Source organism: Juglans microcarpa x Juglans regia, chromosome 7D (genome assembly GCF_004785595.1).
Source record: "Juglans microcarpa x Juglans regia isolate MS1-56 chromosome 7D, Jm3101_v1.0, whole genome shotgun sequence".
Classification (NCBI taxonomy): Eukaryota; Viridiplantae; Streptophyta; class Magnoliopsida; order Fagales; family Juglandaceae; genus Juglans; species Juglans microcarpa x Juglans regia.
The window spans coordinates 6,040,823-6,061,610 of NC_054606.1; the positions used below are offsets into that span (position 1 = coordinate 6,040,823).

Here is a 20,788-nt window from a genome sequence, read left to right on the forward strand (position 1 = left end):
ACCAAAACTCAACCTAACCGTTCTTTGATAATGATGCCTAGCTGCTAGCTGCATGGATTTTAAATCACACTAAAGCCCGGTTTGTATTCGTAAGTCATATCAACTCATTTTAACTCATCTCAACTTATCTCACTACTATTCATTATTATTCATTAACTTTAACTCACAAATCTCACTACTATTCACAACTCATCTCATTACTATTCACAACTCATCTCAACTCATCTTCGAATCCAAACGATACCTAAGAAAATACTACAACAATTAATCCACAAAAAAAATAGAAAGTGAACATTATTTCCATATATATATAAGTACTGCTTAACTAAGAAGTACACATGCACTACAACAAAAATACTTATTTGTAACCAGTTATTTGTTTTAAAGTGACCATTTCCTACCAAAATGAATTCATTCTCGTTGTAAATAACTTTTCACAAATAATCGTTTTTTTGTAGTGACGCTACTATATTTTAAAGATTTAGGATTGGTTTGGTTACACAAAATCAAACTATCTCATCTCATATAATGATCATTACAACTTTTCTAAACTCTCACACAAAATATAATAAACAATTCAACTTTTCAAATCCCAAAATAAAAATAATATTATAACAATATTTTATTTAACTTTCAACAAAACATCTTATGAACTACGTAACCAAATAAGGCCTTAAGAGTATAGACTAAGCCAAATTATATTAATGTATATCACTTCATGACTACTCTCGCTCTTTATTTCATGTGTGGGACTTAACTGCATGCACTAAATCATGTATATATCCCTAAAAGACATTCTGATCATTCCATAATACATTTAGATAATGAAGACTTATTGGAGGACATGCATTAAGGTATCGATAACTTTTAAGGGTGGAAAGAGTACGTACTTAGAGTAGAAACATATAATAAACATATGATTGGCACATATATTTTTGACCCTAACATATATGCATGCCCCCCTTTTAACAAGGTGACGAGGCTAGTGGGTGCACCAAATTCCCTTTATGGTTGGACTAATTGTACGTCCAAAAATCTCTATTCAGAGTCAGTACTGTTGACTCAAAACCTAATTTTTCGAAACCAATTTCTCTATTACAATTAAAAAAGGATAGAGCTTTTATATTTCTTTGTGACAGTATAAATAATGGTTGCCCTCTTATGGTTGTAACACACACAGAAGCAGTACGAGTTTAATTAATTCAACAGAGGCTGAGAAATCAATGGAGACTTACAATCTCATTGTCAAGCCTGCATGGTGCAGTCACTTCTTTCTTGGCTTATTTGCCATGCTCGCTCTCCTTTCTTTGTCTGCAGATGCAGAAACTCACTACCATCAATTTGTTGTAAGTCCTTTCTTCATTTCCTGAACTGAATATCACCACCAGGCATGCACCAACTGATCTTAAACCTCTGCTCTTGGTGATTTCGAATGATATAGATTCAAGCAAAACCAGTGAAGAGGCTGTGCAGAACCCACAACACAATTACAGTAAATGGACAATTCCCAGGACCAACCTTGGAAGTGAGAAATGGGGATTCCCTAGTGATCAGAGTGGTGAACAGTGCTCAATACAACATCAGCCTCCATTGGTAAAATCCTTTGAACTCATACATACATGATCATAATCACACATAACATGACCAAAGGTTGATTTGCAGACAAGTGCATGCAACTTGACCCCAGGCCCCGGGGCATGCATGGGCACTCAAATATATAGAGAGCTAACCTTAATAAACCTGCCAAAAGACTTGCAAACCTAGTACCAAATTCTACGTACCTAAAATTCATGATTCTTGTAATTTGATGTCTATAAGTACTGCATGTTATATATCAGGCATGGAATTCGACAGCTCAGAAATCCATGGGCAGATGGGCCGAGTTATGTGACTCAGTGTCCCATTCAACCGGGAGGGACATACACATACCGTTTCACAATCATAAACCAAGAGGGTACGTTGTGGTGGCATGCTCATACCAATTGGCTCAGAGCCACTGTTTATGGAGCTCTCATCATCCATCCTAAATTGGGTTCTCCATACCCATTCTCAACGCCCAAGCGAGAATACACAATTCTTCTTGGTAACAACTCAACACATGTTATTCTTACCACCAATCAATCTGTGATTATGAGAAAGTGATAGAACTCTGACGGCTTATGATGATCGCAATAAACAGGAGAATGGTTCGACAGAAATCCCATGGACGTTTTAAAGCTGGCTCAGTTCACAGGAGCAGCTCCTAATGTTTCAGATGCATTTACCATCAATGGTCAGCCTGGTGATCTGTATAGATGCTCCAGCCAAGGTAAGGAGTAAACTTACTAGTTTAATTTAGGTCTAGCGGGAACAATAATAAACTAACAGTTCTTGTTTGATCATGAAAAGATCTTGGTATCTTGTTTTTATTATATGGTACCATAAAACGGTTACCATAACTAAAATCACAATGCAGAAACCAAAAGATTTGCAATAGAATCGGGCGAGACAGTTCTCCTACGAATCATCGGCTCTATACTCAATCAAGAACTCTTCTTTGCCATTGCCAACCACAAAATGACTGTTGTTGGTGTTGATGCTGCATACACCAAGCCTTTCACAACCAATGTTGTCATGATAGGACCAGGTCAGACAACCAATGTCCTCCTCACTGCTGATCAGCCCCCAGCTCACTACTACATGGCTGCACATGCCTATAACACCGCGAATGCACCCTTTGATAACACCACTACTACAGCCATCCTTGAATACAAATCTGCTCCCTGCAAGAAGGGGCAATCCTCAAGACCAGTCTTCCCTCAACTACCAGGCTACAATGATACAGCCACAGCAACTGCTTTCACTGCCGGGATTAAGAGTCCAGCTTCTCAGGTCAAGATCCCTACTGACATTGATGAGAACCTGTTTTTCACAGCGGGATTAGGACTAAACAATTGCACACGTCCTAACAGCCCCCGTTGTCAAGGACCAAATGGAACCCGCTTCACCGCCAGCATGAACAATGTTTCTTTTGTCCTCCCTAGAACAAACTCCATTATGCAAGCATATTATCAAGGTGTGCCTGGTGTCTTCACCACAGACTTTCCACCTGTCCCCCCTGTACAATTTGATTATACCGGCAACGTGAGCAGGGGACTCTGGCAACCTATTCCAGGAACTAAGGTCTACAAGTTGAAGTATGGTTCCAGAGTACAGATTGTGTTGCAGGATACAAGTATTGTCACAACAGAGGACCATCCTATGCATATTCATGGATACCATTTCTATGTTGTTGGATCAGGTTTTGGCAACTTCAACCCAAGAACAGACCCAGCCAACTTCAACTTCGTCGACCCACCACTGAGGAATACCATTGGAACAAACCCTGGTGGATGGGTAGCCATCCGATTTGTGGCTGATAATCCAGGTGATGCACTAAATCTCAAAAATTTAAATACACTCGCATAGATCCATTGATCTGATTTTTTTTTTCATGTGCTTTCTTGTTGCAAAACAGGAGTTTGGCTGATGCACTGTCACATAGACACACATTTGAGTACTGGTTTGGCAATGGCTTTCCTAGTTGAAAACGGAGTTGGGGAGTCTCAGTCTGTAATACCTCCACCAGCAGATCTGCCCGCATGTTAAGACCGTCAACAGAGTATCATCATTCACCAGTCATTTCGTCTAATTTTCAAGTCAAATATTTGCTGTCCTCTAGTATTGTTAGAAATTTATATAAAGGTTTGGCTGAATCTTTTGCCATGGGTTTCTAGTATAGTAGTTGGCCAAGAATCGGTCAATGCTCCACTGAGCAACTGATTTCTCAAGTTTCTTGATTGCGTGTATTGTTTTAAAAATCAGATTGGATTTCAGATTTTATAAAAAGTTCGTTATATCTGTTTCATTCCAAACTTTCTGACGATAAGTTTATAAGACATACCACAAGTAAGTTCCCAATTAGCCCACTTATGGCAAGGCAGTGCAGACAGAGCTGGTAGCCATCCAGTAAATCCACTTGAATAACTCATGAAGGCGACTTTGCCCCTAACACAAGACTATAACCATCTTAATTGAGTGGACCTTATTCTGATTGGCTGTAGACATTTGAAAACCAGGTGAAAATTGCCAAGACACTCCAAAACAAGGTTGCCATCAACCTGAAAACATACACCAAGCATGTAGCATGTGTAAGGTGTGATTTCCAGTATTTGAAGAGAAATCAGTCAGCACCAATACTTCCATGGAAGTTTATATATATAAATATATATATATATATATATATTATTTTTGAACCAACAGCAGAAACATAAAATGTACAGGCAATATGATTACAAAAAAGAAGAAGAAAAACCTTGTTTCTAGGGGCAGTAAGAAAGGGAAAATCAAAAGTGATAATATCAATAGAACACAGTAGACAACAGCTCTGGCATATAACGGCAAGTTGGCATCAAGAAACATTTACAAAATTTGGCTAGTTAAAATCTCCAAATCATTCAGGCAACAAATTTCAGACAACGGGTATCATTATGTATATTCTGGCAACGGCATGAACAGAAGCGCATCCCACACTTCACACATGTATAGCTGGCAGCATATCCACAAACAGTACAGAAATGGCGGCGAGAGGTAGAGCTAGGAGGTCCCACAGCTGCCTTCAAATAGGAGGGAACGTGAGAAGGCAATGTTTCTAGGCTTGCCTGTAGTTGTTGAAATAATTAGTGACTAAAGAAAGTAAAAATAAAAACAGTACAAGCAGCATTTCCCTTGTTACCTCATGTAAAAGCTCGGCAAATGTTCTTGGGGCTTTCCTAGCATTCTCAAGTGCTTTTGCCTGTCTGGTTTTACGTTTTGTGCCCTTGGACTGCCTCTTGTGCATATAAACTGTGAGAAGCAGTCACCAAAAAATAAAAACAGAGAGAGAGAGAGAGAGAGAAAATCATTTCAGCTAAAAAATGGGGAGGTAACTTTACACAAGTATCTTCCAGTGCCACCCTAGCAACGAGCAACCTCCCTTATAAAGATATACCAAATGTGACCATTAAATCCCACAGACCAATCCTCCATAATTGAGTACATGAGAGGATCAACTTCAATGATGAGAGAGGGTGGGTGGTATCTTATTCTTCTACTTTTTTGGAATCTAGATGGTTTCCATACAGGACTTCTGTTTCATGGATGTAGGTATATGCTCCATGTAGCATATAGAGAAATGGAAACCTATTCACTCCCCCAATTAAAGTTAAAGAGCATTGAAAAGAGAAAAAAAAAAATGAACAGAAAGGAAGAAAGAAAAAAAATTGAAGAACCAATATGAATTAGACCTTGATCTTCATCATCAAGAGAAGTATCATCATCTTCGTTAATTTCAATTGTCTCCAATCCCGCATTGTCATTTTCTAGTGCTTCAAGGCGAGCAAGAGCAGCCTAAGAAAGAATTTCTAAGACTTCACAATCCACATTGAAGGAAGCTAACAAATCTACTATTTCATCAACAGTGCCAAGTAAAGAAACCACAAAACCAAAAACTGATTGTCAAATAAACGGATTGGGCATACCTGAGCGCGATTGTCACTATTCGCTAGGGCAGCAACCATTCTAGGAGCAACCTTACGTGTTCGGCTCGACATGCGTCGAAATGGGCTGGAATTGTCTTCATCCATTGCTGCAAATGTATAGCTAATTAAGATAAAGCAATCATTGACAACATTAGACACTATGTATGCTGTATGTAAGCCTTGAATACTATATGATAAAGTAAAATTTTTCTATTGGGTAACCCACTTTTGAACTTATCAGCACTAGCATTAGGTAAAAAAAAACCTTGCTTGAAGGAGTTGCCACTTGACTCCAAAATCAAAGGCACAATCACTTGGAGATTTTAATTCAGTGTCTCTCGTATTGAAGCGAAAATATGGGTCGTCTCCAAAACGGCTGAGAGATACGCAAACAAAAAATTGATACAGACATGAATAGGAAGACTTGGAGAGCAAAGCTCTGAGTCTCCACTTTTCCACAAGATCAGATCACGTCTTAGACCCAATTCAGACCTACTGATTATTTGAGATTTAAAAGCGAGCCCGAAAAAGAAAACGAGAAAGCGGAGATCAATCCAACAAAGAAAGCAGAACTTCAAAATTCACCCAAATATGAATTAGATAAAAATCAAAGCGAGGAAAAAGAAAACCAAAAAGCACCATGAACATGGGGAAGAGAGGAACTAACCTGGAAACACGTCGAGGACAAGGAACAGAGCGGCGGGAGGACGGTGGTGCGGGGCTACTTCGTTGTCGTTCAGAAATCTGTAGTCGGAACCAGAGAGAGAAGCAAAACGGTGACGTTGTGAACGAAACGTTTTGGGCAACGAGCACGGCTATACATCAGCCGCACTCTCCGCACACCCTATATGTTTTTTTTTTTTTTTTTTTTTTTATCCTCCCTCGATACGGTGTGCTGCAGTTACAGCAGCTGATGTAAATAATTTGACAAAACTTCTCGCTCACACACGGTAAACCACAATTTCCGTATCAGTAAGGATTATAATTGGTTGCATAGGTAGGTGAATTTTGTTACGTAGAAGCAAATTTGTATACTAATATGTATTAATATTATTATCTTTATATTTTAAATTTAAATTAATATTATTTTAAATAAAATTTATTTTCTGATTAATTATATTTAATGAGTGTATGTATTAGTACGTAAAATCGCTTACAATTAGATTTTCTATAAAAACACACTAGAATTATAAGTTTTGCTTATGATAATCCATTAAAAATATGATTTTTTGTTAATATAAAACAAATTTTTGTTATATAAATGTTTAATATTTATGAATAAAAAATAGAAAATCAAGGTCCACAGGGGACTTATAGAAACGAAATGGTAAGGAATATGATAAATAATGATGTTTGGGTTATAAGAAAATAGAAATGCTTAACTGTAAATAGATTTTATAAAAATAAATTTATAAATTGACGTAGTTTAATGTAATACATCCGATTATAAAATTACTTTATTGTAAAGTAAATCTAATGTATCACATAAAACTATATCAGTTTATGAATTTACTTTTATGAAAATCTCTTCATAGCAATACTACTTCTAATTCAACTCAATGTTCTATCATTTCTAAAAAAGAAATCAATGTCCATCATATATAATTGGCTAAATAAAAATCCAGCCAAAAAAAAAAAACGAAGACAACTGAAGGAAAATTAAAGATCTTCAAAGCATGGTAAATGTTATGCTATTTAACTTTTTAAATATTAGGATTTAAAGGAATATAGCCTTGTAATTCACCTTATAAAAGTTCAGAAGATCCTGGTGTTGTCCAACAGCTTTTTCTTATTATATAAGTTCTGAGAAACGCTTCAGAACAATCGGACTTCTAATAAGAGAATAGCAGCCCTCCATTCAGACATCAACACGTAGAAAAAAATACAATAAACTCCTTAGACTTCACTACACAAAATCACAATAGACAAAACACCCTCCCACTTTGTGTGGCTCCAGACCAAAGACTAGACATGGGTTTGCTTCTTTTCATTCCATTCATGATTTTCAATTTTTGAATCTAGAACGAATTCATTTGGTAATTATAAATTTGGGTCTTGTTCATGAGTCTCTGGAACTAAAATTCTTTGTTACATGGATAGTATGTATATTTTACAAGAGATTTATTTTAAAAAAAATTCCTCTGAAATGTTTCGGGAGAGGGGGGGATGATGTAGGAAGCATTTGGGAGGGAGGAAGAAGAAGAAGAAGAAGATGAGAGAGAGGGGGGGAGACCAACGGGGGAGGAGGTCCGCGGGTGAGGGGATTTGCCAGGAGGGGGGTTCGCATCAGGAGGTTTTACATCAGGTGGGTAGGGGATGCCGGTGCGAGGTGGTGGGGGGAGGTGAACGTTGTTGAAAGATAGGTGGGGAGGTCAACAGAGCAGAATCAAGTGAGGGGTAAGATTTATGTTATCGTATGTGGTGGGGTTAGATGATAAAATGGAATTCACGCATGTTTTTACTGGAAGACTGTTATTTGAAGAAAAATAGACGTACTAGTTATAAGTATTTCTCACAAGTTATTCTCTTTACATTAGTTTCTCCGTACAACTTCCAATTTTATAATTTTAATGTTTTTGCTCCACACCATTATTTCAACTATTATTTGATTTGTATAAATTTTATATAAATTTTTTGGTCAAAAAATAGAACCTACTTTAAGTATAAAAAAATAATTTTTTTTTATTAATAAGACTCACTTTTTTATTAAAAAAAATATGTAAACTTATTTATTTATAAGGGTAATTTGTTTCAGCCCACGTATCTACATTCTCTTCCACAGCGGTGGCCTCGTGCCACAATAAAATAGGAGTATTTTAATGAACACCTTGGCATGGATTGTTTGAGGGTTGATTTGAATAATGAGATAAGATAAGAGGATTTTAAATATATTAAATAAAATATTTTTTTAATATTATTATTATTTTAAATTTTAAAAAATAGAACCGATTATTATATTTTATATGAGAATTTTAAAAAGTTCTAATAATAAAATTTGATAAAATGGATTGAGAGTATTTCTTATCCAAACGAGTACGAGTACTTACCATTAAAAATGATAATTTTTAATGCGCCCTCTTTTCTTTCTTCATTGCAAATCGAGAAATATGGGACTGGAACTGTTAAAGTCCCATTTCCCTTTCATTTTTCTATTTCATGTATGGTTTTGGGTATTTATTGTACTTTTAATTTTAATTAATTTGATATTACAAAAAAAAAAAAAAAAAAAGTTAAAGCGGAAAGGAGCTTTCCGTAAAACACACATGGTATTGCGATGAGTTTTGTTACGTATAAATAAGTTTATGTATCAATTTGCGTATTAATGCTGTTTTCTTCATATTTTAAATTTAAATTAATATTATTTTTAATAAAATTTACTTTCTGATCAATTATATTAAATAAATATACGTATTAATACGTAAAATTTAAATTTTTCCTATTACGATTGCCTGCCCAAATGTGGAATTGTCATAAAGATATAGCAGACCAACATGGCCCATTAAGCATTTAAAATTATTTTAAAAACTATAAAACATACTAATTGAACCGAGAGGGACCACTGAAAGACGGACCACGGCCCATTCTACAGAAAACTAATTGTCACAAAGATGATATTTAAGAGGGCCCAGAGCATCACCATCACCAGCCAGCCACACTGCCATTAGAGACTAGAGAGGACATGATTGTTTGCCTAAAAAGAAGGCGGCTTTTTCGTTCCTGCAAGTGGAGAGAATTTATTTCTGTGCAGAGCTCTCTTATTATGGCCACCATCTGTGAGCGTCAGGGGTACAAAATTAATTAAAGAAGAAAGAAGGAGGTTGATGGATCAGAGCCTGGAGAACCTGCAACCCCTTCAGCCCATCCTCTCTCGTTGTTTGTTTCAGTCGGCTTTCTGCCCTTTTAGGATTGGACCACCATCCCATCTTTAATACGAGTAACCTTGTCAATTGAATATCTGGGCAGGTGAATTTTCTTGAGTTTGAGTTGATTTCCAGTCATTTTTATTGTCAAACACACAATCTCTTGCTTTACATATTGAAGCTTTTTATCTAAAGTTTGAATGCCTATGAAAACGATATTAAAGAAAGAGATGAGACTCGATCCCACCATCTCTACAAAATGGAAAACATCTTTTAAAAAGCACAGAAAACAAAAGGAATTATGTGAGACAAAAAGTAACTTATCTGAGATTAACCCAAATATATTTTTGCTTTTGTTTACAAATCTTTTTACAGAAAGTTTAGCAGCTCTTAACCTTCCCTGTTACGGTGGAAATTGATCAGGCTTTCAGCTTTGAAAATGATGAAGATATAAAGGAAATATAGCATGTTTTGAAAAGAAAGAAAGGAAGAATTGCTCGTGTAGTTTGTCATGCTGCAAAACTCAAAAACGGGTTTTGAAAAAAATCCCAAGTTCCATTTACTGCCATACTTTATCCATAAAATATAGCAATTTTCTTGGTAAACAACCAGGTGCTAGGGAAGGCATGTAAATTCAACACCAAGGACCATCATAGCACCACTGACTTGCATAAATTACTACCATAAAATGTAGTTTCACTGCAAATGGTTTCCGATGCCAAAAATCATCATTGTAATTAAACTCAATCCATCTGAATAAAAGTAGATATGGGACATTGCTTGATCCTCAATTTCAGATATGTACCACATCAAGCAGTAAATTTACATCGAAAGCTCTTGAGGTAGCCTCTCTCTATTTTTAAGTGGGCGTCATAAGCTAGCTTGCCAGTGATAGTACTGCAGAGCCCTGCAGGAATTCCATTACTCCAACCACATTAAGTCCCATAACTTCTCTAGTGCCGTTCCGAGCACAGGATCAGAGTTGGGGCTTTCATATCCTCTAAATATTTTTACCAATAAAACATTCACATAGGTTGAGATTATGATAAATTCAGTTAGGAAATGTATGTGTAGAGATAGAAATCTTATTGGAAATCATATTAACTAACTGTATTATTACAAATAGGATCAGAGTTGGCTATATATACCATAACAACTCATGCATTAAAAGATACCATTTGCAGCTCAAAATTATTGTGCAGTTTGAGGGTGTGTATGTAGTTTGTCTTCCTCGTTCCACCATATAGGCTTGTTGCATATGATGCTACCAGACTCAGGTCTCATGGGTGGCAACAACAAATGGATACATGCACTGTGTGAGCCATTAGAATTTCTACTTTTCCAGCTTTTCTCATTCAATTAATCTGCGTTGGTTATCCTGCCATCATCTCACAAATCCAAGTGTTTTTGGACCGCAAAGGTCAGGAAAACAAGTATCGCAGTATCTAGATTTCACAGGAAATGGTTGGTCATGTAAAGTCCAAACAACATGAGCTTAAGTTTCCTTTCAGAAGGATAAGCATCCTGAATGGGAGCTTTTGAAGTTAAACGTTCAGAGTGGAACCTCCTAAATTAAGAAACTCTAAAGTGGGGTCCCTGTTCAAGAACATTACCTTGTGAAGATAATTACCTTATATATATATATATATAATCACAACATCAAAGGGTTTAAACTAATAAACATAACAGGTGCGTTGGTTTCTCTGTCCCCAAACAATTAGACACACCATGTACCCTAAAGTTAGGTCAGGCTTATCGACACTTGCAAATTGGCCCAAAAATCATCACTCCCAACCGTAGATGTGGGTCTATAATGGCCAACCAGATGATCCACATTGAATCTGAAACAGGGAATGGATAAAAAAAAACTAACATAAAAATATTCAAACAGATAGACATGATGATCTTCAACCCAGAATGCAAAATTAAACAGCTGTTTTAGTTTAATTCAGGGATTAGAATAATCCATCACAGTCGTAAATAGTTTTAGATTTTACATCAATTTCACTTTTTAAAGAGCAATAATTATGATATGTGGGTGAATAAATATAGAAATTAAAGTGAATGGACGGCGACCCGAACAAAGATGTGAAGGGAGTCAACATCCAGAGTTACGAAGACCCTCTTTACTACAAAGCCTGCAAATATCTCGATCAAATATGAAACCCTAGCTCAGTTCCCACTACTTCAAAAAGGCTCTCTCCCTAGGGTTTCAGACTCGCCCAAAATAAATTCCAGCTGCAACAATACAGAAGTACTATCAGACCTAATAAGTTCTAAAATTTTGTTCAGAGAGAGATCTGCAAGGCTTAAAAATGGAGGCAAAAGAAACTGGTTTCACTGTTAGTTTGATCTTCTAGAGAATACTACAGACTTTTGCCCGTAAATATGTAAAGGGAAACCCAGAAAAGAAGCCATTCGAAGCCAAATCACAAATAATGCATATTCAAAAGATCTAAGTAAAAGTTAGAGGTATGAGGAAGGAAATCCAGCAGCAAAATTGAAAGATCCAACGGAATCCAACAACGTAAGGTGCGGTGGTTGGACATGAAGTGGATAGAAGGACCAGATCATTTATGTTGCCATAATGTTTTTGCAAAAATTATGCCGAGAACAAGTGCATGGTACTTCACCTGCTTCTTTTCCGACCAAAAATAATCATAGATGTAAGTGTAATCCACAAACAACACAGTGATTCAGAAGATTTTCAGATGTTCCAAACTAGAGATATTTGGAGTCGTAAGAGTCCGTAAGAGAGGCCTCCTCAATGATGCGCAGGTCACAAAATCCATATCTAACGAAGACTTCAAAATATATAGCACGACTATATGAGAAGTGAGAAACAACCAAACAAGCAAAACCCATCTTCCAGCAGCACGAACACGGGAGAAAACAGTCATATTTGAAAGGACCAAGTTTGTATCTTTCATGAGAATAAGTACAGCATAATTTTTAACTCAAGAAAACACAGCAGAAAAGAATAGAAAAGTAATATTACATAATATCCAGAAGAGACAACGTATTCTTCTCGGTCGGAGCTGAGACCACAGTCCAGAGAAAGTAAGAAGAACCCATGAAACTCAGGATAGATAGCGCCAGTAATCACACAAACATGATGATCATGATCACAGTAATTCATGGCGCTATCCCTCCTGAGCTTTACGGATTCTCCTGTACTGTTAAAAGTAATAATCGGAGAAGCACTAGGAAAATTCCTGTACAAAACGCTATAGAAAAACTGGTCTCTGTACCTCAAAGGGTGGGCAATGAGGGAGAGGGCAAGGCGCTGTATTTATAAGAGGAAGGGACGTAGGACATGAGTCACTTTATTGGAACATGAAGGACCCTAGGACCAAGTAAAGATTAGGGGGTTTGTTTGGAGGGACGGTTTATTTTTATTTTCATTTAATTTATCATTTTGATTTTATCTATAATTTGTCGTTTGCCTAATAAATTAAATTGAAATAAAAGATAAAAATTGAATAAAATATTATTAAAATATATTTTTTTAATATTATTATTATTTTAAGATTTAAAAATTTTAAATTATTTATTATATTTTATATAAAAATTTAAAAAAATTATAATGATGAAATAAAATAAAACAAAATCTAGTTTATTTTTATAATTATTTTCAATTTATCTCATCTCATCTAATCATTATAATTTTTTTAGATTCTTATACAAAATAAAATAAATAATTTAATTTTTTTAAATTTTTAAATAAAAATAATATTAAAAAAATATTTTATATATAATAATATTTTATATAATTTTTAACTTTTACCTCAATTTATTTTATTTCATTTCATCTGAAAAAAAAAAAAAATTACATATATTGTATCCAACTCTTTAATATGACTTGTGTTTTCCTTACTTTGTACGCTACCGACTACGATGATACCCTCACCCGTTCGCCATCTTGGGATACGGCACGGAGGAATTCAATGGAGTATGGTTGTTCTGCACATTATCGGCCTTAAATTTCTCCTCTTTTGCAGCTTTGCCGGGGGGCAAACCCTTATTTTCTAAATTATTTTGCTTGAAAAGGACAACTGGTGGCATTATTTCACCCTACTTTCTTACAAATTTGTCATTAATTTCTTATCTGCCTTAAATTGGACTCAAAATTTTCATTAGGTTTTACTGGTTATAAGGAAGACCATTTTTTAAAAGTGGGAAATAGGAGTTAAATTAAGATCCTTTTTTTTTTTATTCATTTAGAATATTTTTTTCCTTGTTTTCTCACGCGTACAACAGAAAAATAATTGAAAATTTTGGAGCATGTTTGAAAAAATAAAATAAAGTTTGCGGATTAGATAATGAGATAAGATGAGATAGTTTTAGAAAAAAATTAAAAATTAAATAAAATATTTTTATAATATTATTTTTTAAGATTATTAGTATTTGTTGATTTGAAAATATTGAATGGTTTATTATATTTTGTGTGAAAATTTAAAATAATTATAATTATAAAAATTATATTTTTTGGCTCGAAAATTGTGACTCGTTTTATAATTTAATATCTAAACTACCACCACACTTGAGAAGTCATATAATCAAAAATCACATTACAACTATTCATTAATTTGAGAGTATAATGTTTCAGAAGTGGTATTTTTGGCATCACATTGCAAAAAAATGTCAAATTCATAGGTATAAGGTTTGATTTGGATACAATAAATATTTCATCTGATCTCATCTAATCATTATAAATTTTTTAAATTCTCACAAAAAATATAATAAATAATTCAAATTTGTCAAACCCAAAATAATAATAATATTAAAAAATAATATTTTAATAAAATTTTATTTAACTTTCAACTTTCATCTCAACTCACTATCAAAGCGACAACTAAAACAAATTTTACACCAAATACATATTCTCTATGCACTTTTGGGAGCTTTTAGCCTTTTACAATCCACATTTCCTAAAGATTAACACCTTTGTTATGAACGAATTATATGAATTAGCAATGGCATCTTCCAATGCCATTTCATGGCAGGTGTAAATAAACTTGGTTGTGATCTCGTTTGTTGATTAGAATAAAAATTATGAACTTGTTTACTTAAAGTCTTAACAACTATTTTGGGTGGGTCAAGTATCATTCCATCAATGGTCAATCAAATGCCTTCACCATCCAACATCACTTGTGGGCAATACTATTGACAATTGTAGCCTATTTTTTGTCAAAAATGTAATCATCATGGTTACTAATCTCCATTACAGTCGGCAACATACATAATCCCTATTATGAATTATCATTCTCTTTTTTTTCCACCCCAAATATTTTATGATTATTAAATTATTAAATTTCCGTCTTCAATAATTAATTCCATTTTATCTACAGAAATGATTTATTTATAAAGAGATCACATAAAATAAACCCACGTATGTTAGTTTATATAACTTTTTTTTGTAAATTAAATTTAAAGTATCCAATAAAATAATATCGGTTTGTAAGTGTATGTTTGTGAAATTTTGTTGTGGTGATAACATTTATCATTAAATAATGGAAGGGTAGAGACAAGATTAGTATAAATAATATATAGGATCTCACTTTTGAATTCTATTTAGTTTTGGGGATTATATAAAAATAAAATTTATAAATAAATACAATACGTTAAATCTATTTTACTTTAAAAAATCAAAGAAAATAATGAGGACTATGAAAGCCAAGGAGGGTAGAGTTTTAGGAGAGAATATTTGCCATTTGGGATTCCTATGGATTAGTTCTGTAATACGCAGTAACCTCCAATTTATGGGCTGAATAGTAATTGTGCTGATGCAGTACTAGGTCATTTTGTTATTATTATTATTATTTTTAATATATTTAGAAGAGAGAGTTTCGAATTTCAAACTTTTATTTTAAAATTCGAGAATTATACCAATCTAATCACATGTTTTTAATAGGACATTTTGATATTGTGGCGTCATATCTGATCTTACAAATATCTCGATCGTAACCTTTTTCTGTTTCTTCCTTCTTTTCCATTAACCTTTTTCTGTTTCCTGTGATTAGATGTGGGAAACGTTGTATGCGTTGTTCTATTGAGTTTGCGATACCGATAACATATTTGATGTTTCAGGCTGGAAAGCATCTTTTTAACTTTGGATAATTTAAGCCTAGTCGGGATATAAGAACTTATTCATTTCATTTTATCATTATAAATTTTTTAAATTTATATATAAAATATAATAAATTATTTAAATTTTAAAATAATAATAATATTAAAAAATAATATTTTATTTAATTTTTATCTAAAATTATTTTATCTCATCACACTATTCAAACTGGACGTTAATGTATATTTTCTTTATTGAAAAATGTTGCTCAACTCCAATAAATACAATACAAAATAGTAAGCAATATAATTCAAGAAATTTACATCGCTTTTTAATTAACTTTGTGTGCTAAAATATGTAATATATAGAAAATACTTTTGAAAACAAACAAAATGACTAAAAATTAATGTGAGATGTTCCTGACCACGAACAGTAAAAATGTTCAATTTTTTTAACAAACAGGATAGCCAGACTGTGTGATTACTAATATAAAAAATAAATTTATAAATTAATTGTAATCGGTTATATCTATAAATAAATTATGATTAAAATATATATCTTTCTGACGGTAATTCAAACTAATAAGATGAGTGAGATGACCTGATTGCAAATTGATATCCCCTCAAAAGGCAACTCTTGTTTCATATGTTATAATATGCGCACAGAAAACACCATGGCAGCATAGAGGGCTCAAAGAAAAAAAAAAAAAGACCATCCCGATGTTGACTTGTCGAGGTCCATTTGGAAAACTGAACTGAACATCATCCAGATTTCACTGGAGTTGCATCGAATTAAAAATGCTATATATTATTAGCCAACCATAAAATATTTAGGTCTTAAACTTTGAATAAATAAAAAGATAAAGTAATTAATAAAAAAGAAATCTAGAGACAAGACAATCTCAATGAATCTTTCTCGTGAAAATTAAGCAGGTAGAGATGGCGGGGTTGTGGTTAAATTGGTGGGGGTGGTGTATTATGGAGGCAATGACGTGGAGGAGGAGGAGGAGGGAAGGTGGCTTGGACCCTGGGGTCTTTCCATGCCACCATTTCTCTCTGACTCGGACTAACTTTGCCTCGGCACTTGCACCACACACACAGAGTACTACTCTTGAGAGCGAGAAAGAAAGAAAATAGAGAAGTAGGTAGGCTTTAGGCTCTAGCCATCTACACTTCTTTTTCAGACGCTTTCCCACCCTTTCTTTCTGATTGATTTCCTTCTTTCGGTACAGCAGAGTTGCGTTTCGACGTTAACGTAAGTTAAGTTGAGTGGTAATGAAAAAATATTATTAAAATATTATTTTTTAATATTATTATTATTTTAAAATTTAAAAAATTAAATTATTTATTATATTTTATATTAAAATTTAAAAAATTATAATAATAAATTAAGATAAATTGAATTCCAAACGATGAAGTTGCAGAACCTTTCCCCACCGTACCTTTCTCCCCTCTAAATACTCTGTCTCTCTCGGGAACCGAGATTCTTTGGCTTTCTTCCTTTCTTTCTAAATAAATAATCTTGCTCCGTTTCATTTATTGCATTCTGGGACTCTCTCGACAAGGACATTAATGCCCTCAGAGACTCTTACCAACCTCGATTGGTGATGGAAATTGGAATTGCAAGAATTTCTCATTTTGGGAAAAACCAAATTGTGGGCATTTTTGCCATTCTGTTACTTTCCTTGAACTCGCGCTTTCTTCACCGAGCCCAGAAGGAAAAATCCCTTTTTTTGTCCTTTTTTCGGCGTATTAGGCGTCGTTTGTTGCGAGGTAAAATGAATTTATATATCATTAGAGTATAATTTTTTAATATTATTTTTATTTTATAATTTAAAAAATTAAATTATTTATTTTATTTTATATAAAAATTTAAAAAAATTATAATAATTACAGCAATATTTACTTTAAAATATTTGCAATATTACGACAATTTTATATACTCCATCTATTCGGATTGGGAAAACAGGTACCTTTGAAATTTAAATACATCTCAATTCATCATTATAATTTTTTAAAATTTTAATATGAAATATATTAAATAATTTAATTTTTTTAAATTTTAAAATATTAATAATATTAAAAAATAATATTTTATCATCTCAATTCAACTTAACTCAATTCAATTTATTTCAATACCCCGACAGTACCTTCGATTCTCTCCGATCATGACTACGCTTTTGGACCAGATGTTGTGAGGATATTATCTAAGTTTGTAAAATCACTCATCTATCCCTTCGCTTTTATAATTTTTATTTGAATTCATCATTTATTTCAAAATTTTAGATTGATAAAATAAATATATTTAATCATTTATATTATATATTACCATCAATCTCTACTGTTCTGTTGATAGTATATAGTGATACTCGGCTAATGCTCTCTCAATTAATACTTTGGCCGGTCCCGTGATAGTTGAGTCTACGTGCTTGGGTGCTTCTTTTGTTACATGCTTTTGCATTAGGAACTGTGATATAACAACAACCAATGTTATCAATATGCTAGCTCGATGTGGCATTTTATGTTGGCCTTACTTTCATGGAATTGACTATAAAATCTGTGTCTTTTGTTTAGTATGGACTTTGTGGGCACAAGACATTTCTTTCAAGTTGATTCCTATCATTCCATGCATGGACGTGTCAATGATGGGTCAAGAGCTCTCAACATCTACAGAATTGTTGGTTGGGTGCACTGTGCATTAATTGGTTAGAGCACTAAATTTTGGCAAAATAAAACTAACTACAACGCACTCAATATATGTACAGTATTTTTAACCAAATTTATTTTCACTGGCTAAATCTTGTTTTGGACATAAAAAATTCAAGCCTCTATTTTTTATTTCCTTTTTTTATTGCCTCGATTATTTTTTAGGTTAAAATCAATATTTTAATAGAATAATGACAGATTTAGAAAGTTTGGTATTTGGTGTTGTTGAAAAGTGAATTTATTAATCAGATTTTAATCAAATTTCTTAGATCCATCGTAGCCATACTCGCTGCTATGTGTTTGTGTGCTTCCTTTGAGACATGTTTTGTGTATGATAATTGATGGTACAAGAAAGAGGGTAATATACACTTACAATACTGCGACTCTTTTATAATACATTTTAGAAAAATATTATCACTACAAATAAATTTTATAAAATAAATTCACAGAATAATATTATTTGATATTATTAGTCAAATTATAAAATTATTTTTATCTTTAACACTTTATCTATATTTTATAATTTATAATCAACATATGTGATCATGTCCAACGAGTGGCAACTTGTTCTGAAAGAGTTGGCCCATAATACGCTCTTTCTGGAATTCTATTATGTTGGTTTTTTTTTTTTTTTTTTTTTTCAAGTTGCAGCCAGGAAAGGTTGAGGAAGAAGTGGCATGATTGGTTTTGTGGAAAAAAACATATAGATATAAATTGGTGATAAATTAGCAGCCGCGCGCGAGTGAAGAGAAGAGAAAGTGAGATAACTGCGGAGTTGGAGGCGAAAAACCAGAGTCGGCAGACCCCAGGTAGTGCATGTAGTTGTGTTTGTGTCACGTCAAATACGTTCGGTAACAGAAACCCCCCCGGTCAACAGTTTTGCCACGTGGGGGCTCCAGGGATTCCAAGTTTCCAACCCCTGCTGGCCCTCTTTCTTTCCACCTATTGAGTGGAAAAACGCATTTGAATAGAGGCTTGCTACGTATAATCGCATCAAATCGTTGCTGATGTTGAGACCTTTTTTTCATTAAATTTTTTTTTTTGAAGAATAAAACATCTTATGCCTTATAAAAATAATTTATTTTTAATTCTTACTGTTTTATTAAAAAAATAAAATTTTAATAGTATATTTACTTATTTTCAAAAATATTACATTGTGTTTACACATTTCACGATTATAACTATAAATATGTTTTTTCTTTCTAATATTACTCTTTTACGTTATTCCATCCATCTCTTTCCGGAGAGGAAGACCAAAGGGCCTTTTCTAGCAAACTCTTCAACATTTTTTTTTTATAATTTTCTTATGTCTAAAACTATACTTGAATTATATAAGTTATTAGAAATAAAGCATTTATCCTTCTTATATAAAAAACCATCTGATTCATTATTTTTTTCTACCACATTCAAATTTCAGACTTCCTCCTCGTCGTGTCATTCCATTTGTTAATGAATATATTTTGAACAATAATTAAATTGATAAATAAAATTGTTTAAATATTCTTATTCATAATAAAACAGATCAATTTTTGTTTTCTCAAAAAAAAAAAAAAAAGTAAAAAGAGGGAAAATTCTAATTCAATAAGTTTTTAAGCGGTTAAAGTAAATCCATATCTTATGTAATACATACAAAAGTACACAAAAATGACAGGGACAAACTTATAGAATTGAGTAATGACATGGACAAGCTTTAAGCAAGTTTTTTTTATAAAAAAGTGGACTCCATCAATAAAATTTAAATTTTTTATATTTTTTATAATCTATTTTTTTATATAATATTATATGAAATTTATATATTTGAAATTTATATATATCGTTATTCTATATAATTACCGTAACAAGGATAAGGATTAATCAGATATCAATGAGAGTAGTTAAAAGAAAATTCTATACATCACATCATCATCTTACTTTCATCTCATTATATATGATGTGATACATTTATCACTATTAAATAATTATTTATTAGATGATAATAGTGATATATATACCATATCTTATATAATGAAATAAAAATAAGATAGTAACGTGGTATATAATATTACTCTAGCTAAATTATTGGGTGATTAATTGAAAGTCATTCCACATTACATATGTTCTTAAGGAAAGTCAAAGTAGTATAAATAAATGCAACAGTAATGAAATAAGTTCCAAAGTTTGAAGTAGGTGGACAAGCCAATCCCAAAGTTTGGATGAAAAGGTCAAGACTTGGGGAAATGAAAAAGGAAGAAGAAAGAAAAGAAAGGCATGGGGATTTAGGTAAACATGGATCCATCCGTATCCAAAAGTCGGATATTGTATAAGATTGAGGGAGGTCCCACACCGACAATCTATTCATATTGGCTCTCCCACTTGTCCGCGTATTAGCAATACACCAAACGCCAGAGCCGGATCAGGCCCCCTGGTGGTGGCTCCCACCCCCACCCCCCTCATTTTAATGCATGGTTGGGGTTTGGGAGCCTCGTGACTTTTTAACCATACCCTTTAATTAGTCAAGCTCCCTCAGACTCCATGAAATCTGTATTTTTACCAGAACCTTCCAAGAGAATGGAGAGCTGGTTGGCCGGACTGAGGGTGCTTCGACGTGGAAGAAAATTGAAATGCGCCTGAAAACCAGCT

General features: G+C 33.4%; 2 protein-coding genes and 1 long non-coding RNA gene across 3 annotated transcripts; 1 reads left to right on the forward strand and 2 right to left on the reverse strand.

Annotated features, from left to right (window-relative positions):
• Positions 1-1,148: 1,148 nt before the first annotated feature.
• LOC121238910 (laccase-13-like) lies at positions 1,149-3,884 on the forward strand. The gene is made up of 6 exons (XM_041136005.1): positions 1,149-1,346; positions 1,442-1,593; positions 1,839-2,083; positions 2,180-2,308; positions 2,456-3,406; positions 3,497-3,884. The coding sequence occupies exons 1-6, from the start codon at positions 1,224-1,226 to the stop codon at positions 3,625-3,627; spliced, it is 1,731 nt and encodes a 576-aa protein (XP_040991939.1). The 5' UTR covers positions 1,149-1,223; the 3' UTR covers positions 3,628-3,884.
• A 337-nt stretch (positions 3,885-4,221) lies between these two features.
• Positions 4,222-6,496, reverse strand: LOC121239003 (SWR1 complex subunit 6). Its single transcript, XM_041136126.1, has 6 exons — positions 6,469-6,496; positions 6,205-6,343; positions 5,538-5,644; positions 5,304-5,406; positions 4,754-4,863; positions 4,222-4,679 (listed from the first exon to the last, which is right to left on the reverse strand). Exons 3-6 carry the CDS (start codon positions 5,640-5,642, stop codon positions 4,476-4,478), a joined length of 522 nt encoding a protein of 173 aa, XP_040992060.1. The 5' UTR covers positions 5,643-5,644; positions 6,205-6,343; positions 6,469-6,496; the 3' UTR covers positions 4,222-4,475.
• A 4,014-nt stretch (positions 6,497-10,510) lies between these two features.
• Positions 10,511-12,676, reverse strand: LOC121239008. Its single transcript, XR_005935220.1, has 2 exons — positions 12,396-12,676; positions 10,511-12,201 (listed from the first exon to the last, which is right to left on the reverse strand). It is a non-coding gene; the product is annotated as an uncharacterized LOC121239008 (long non-coding RNA).
• Between the last annotated feature and the right edge of the window lie 8,112 nt (positions 12,677-20,788).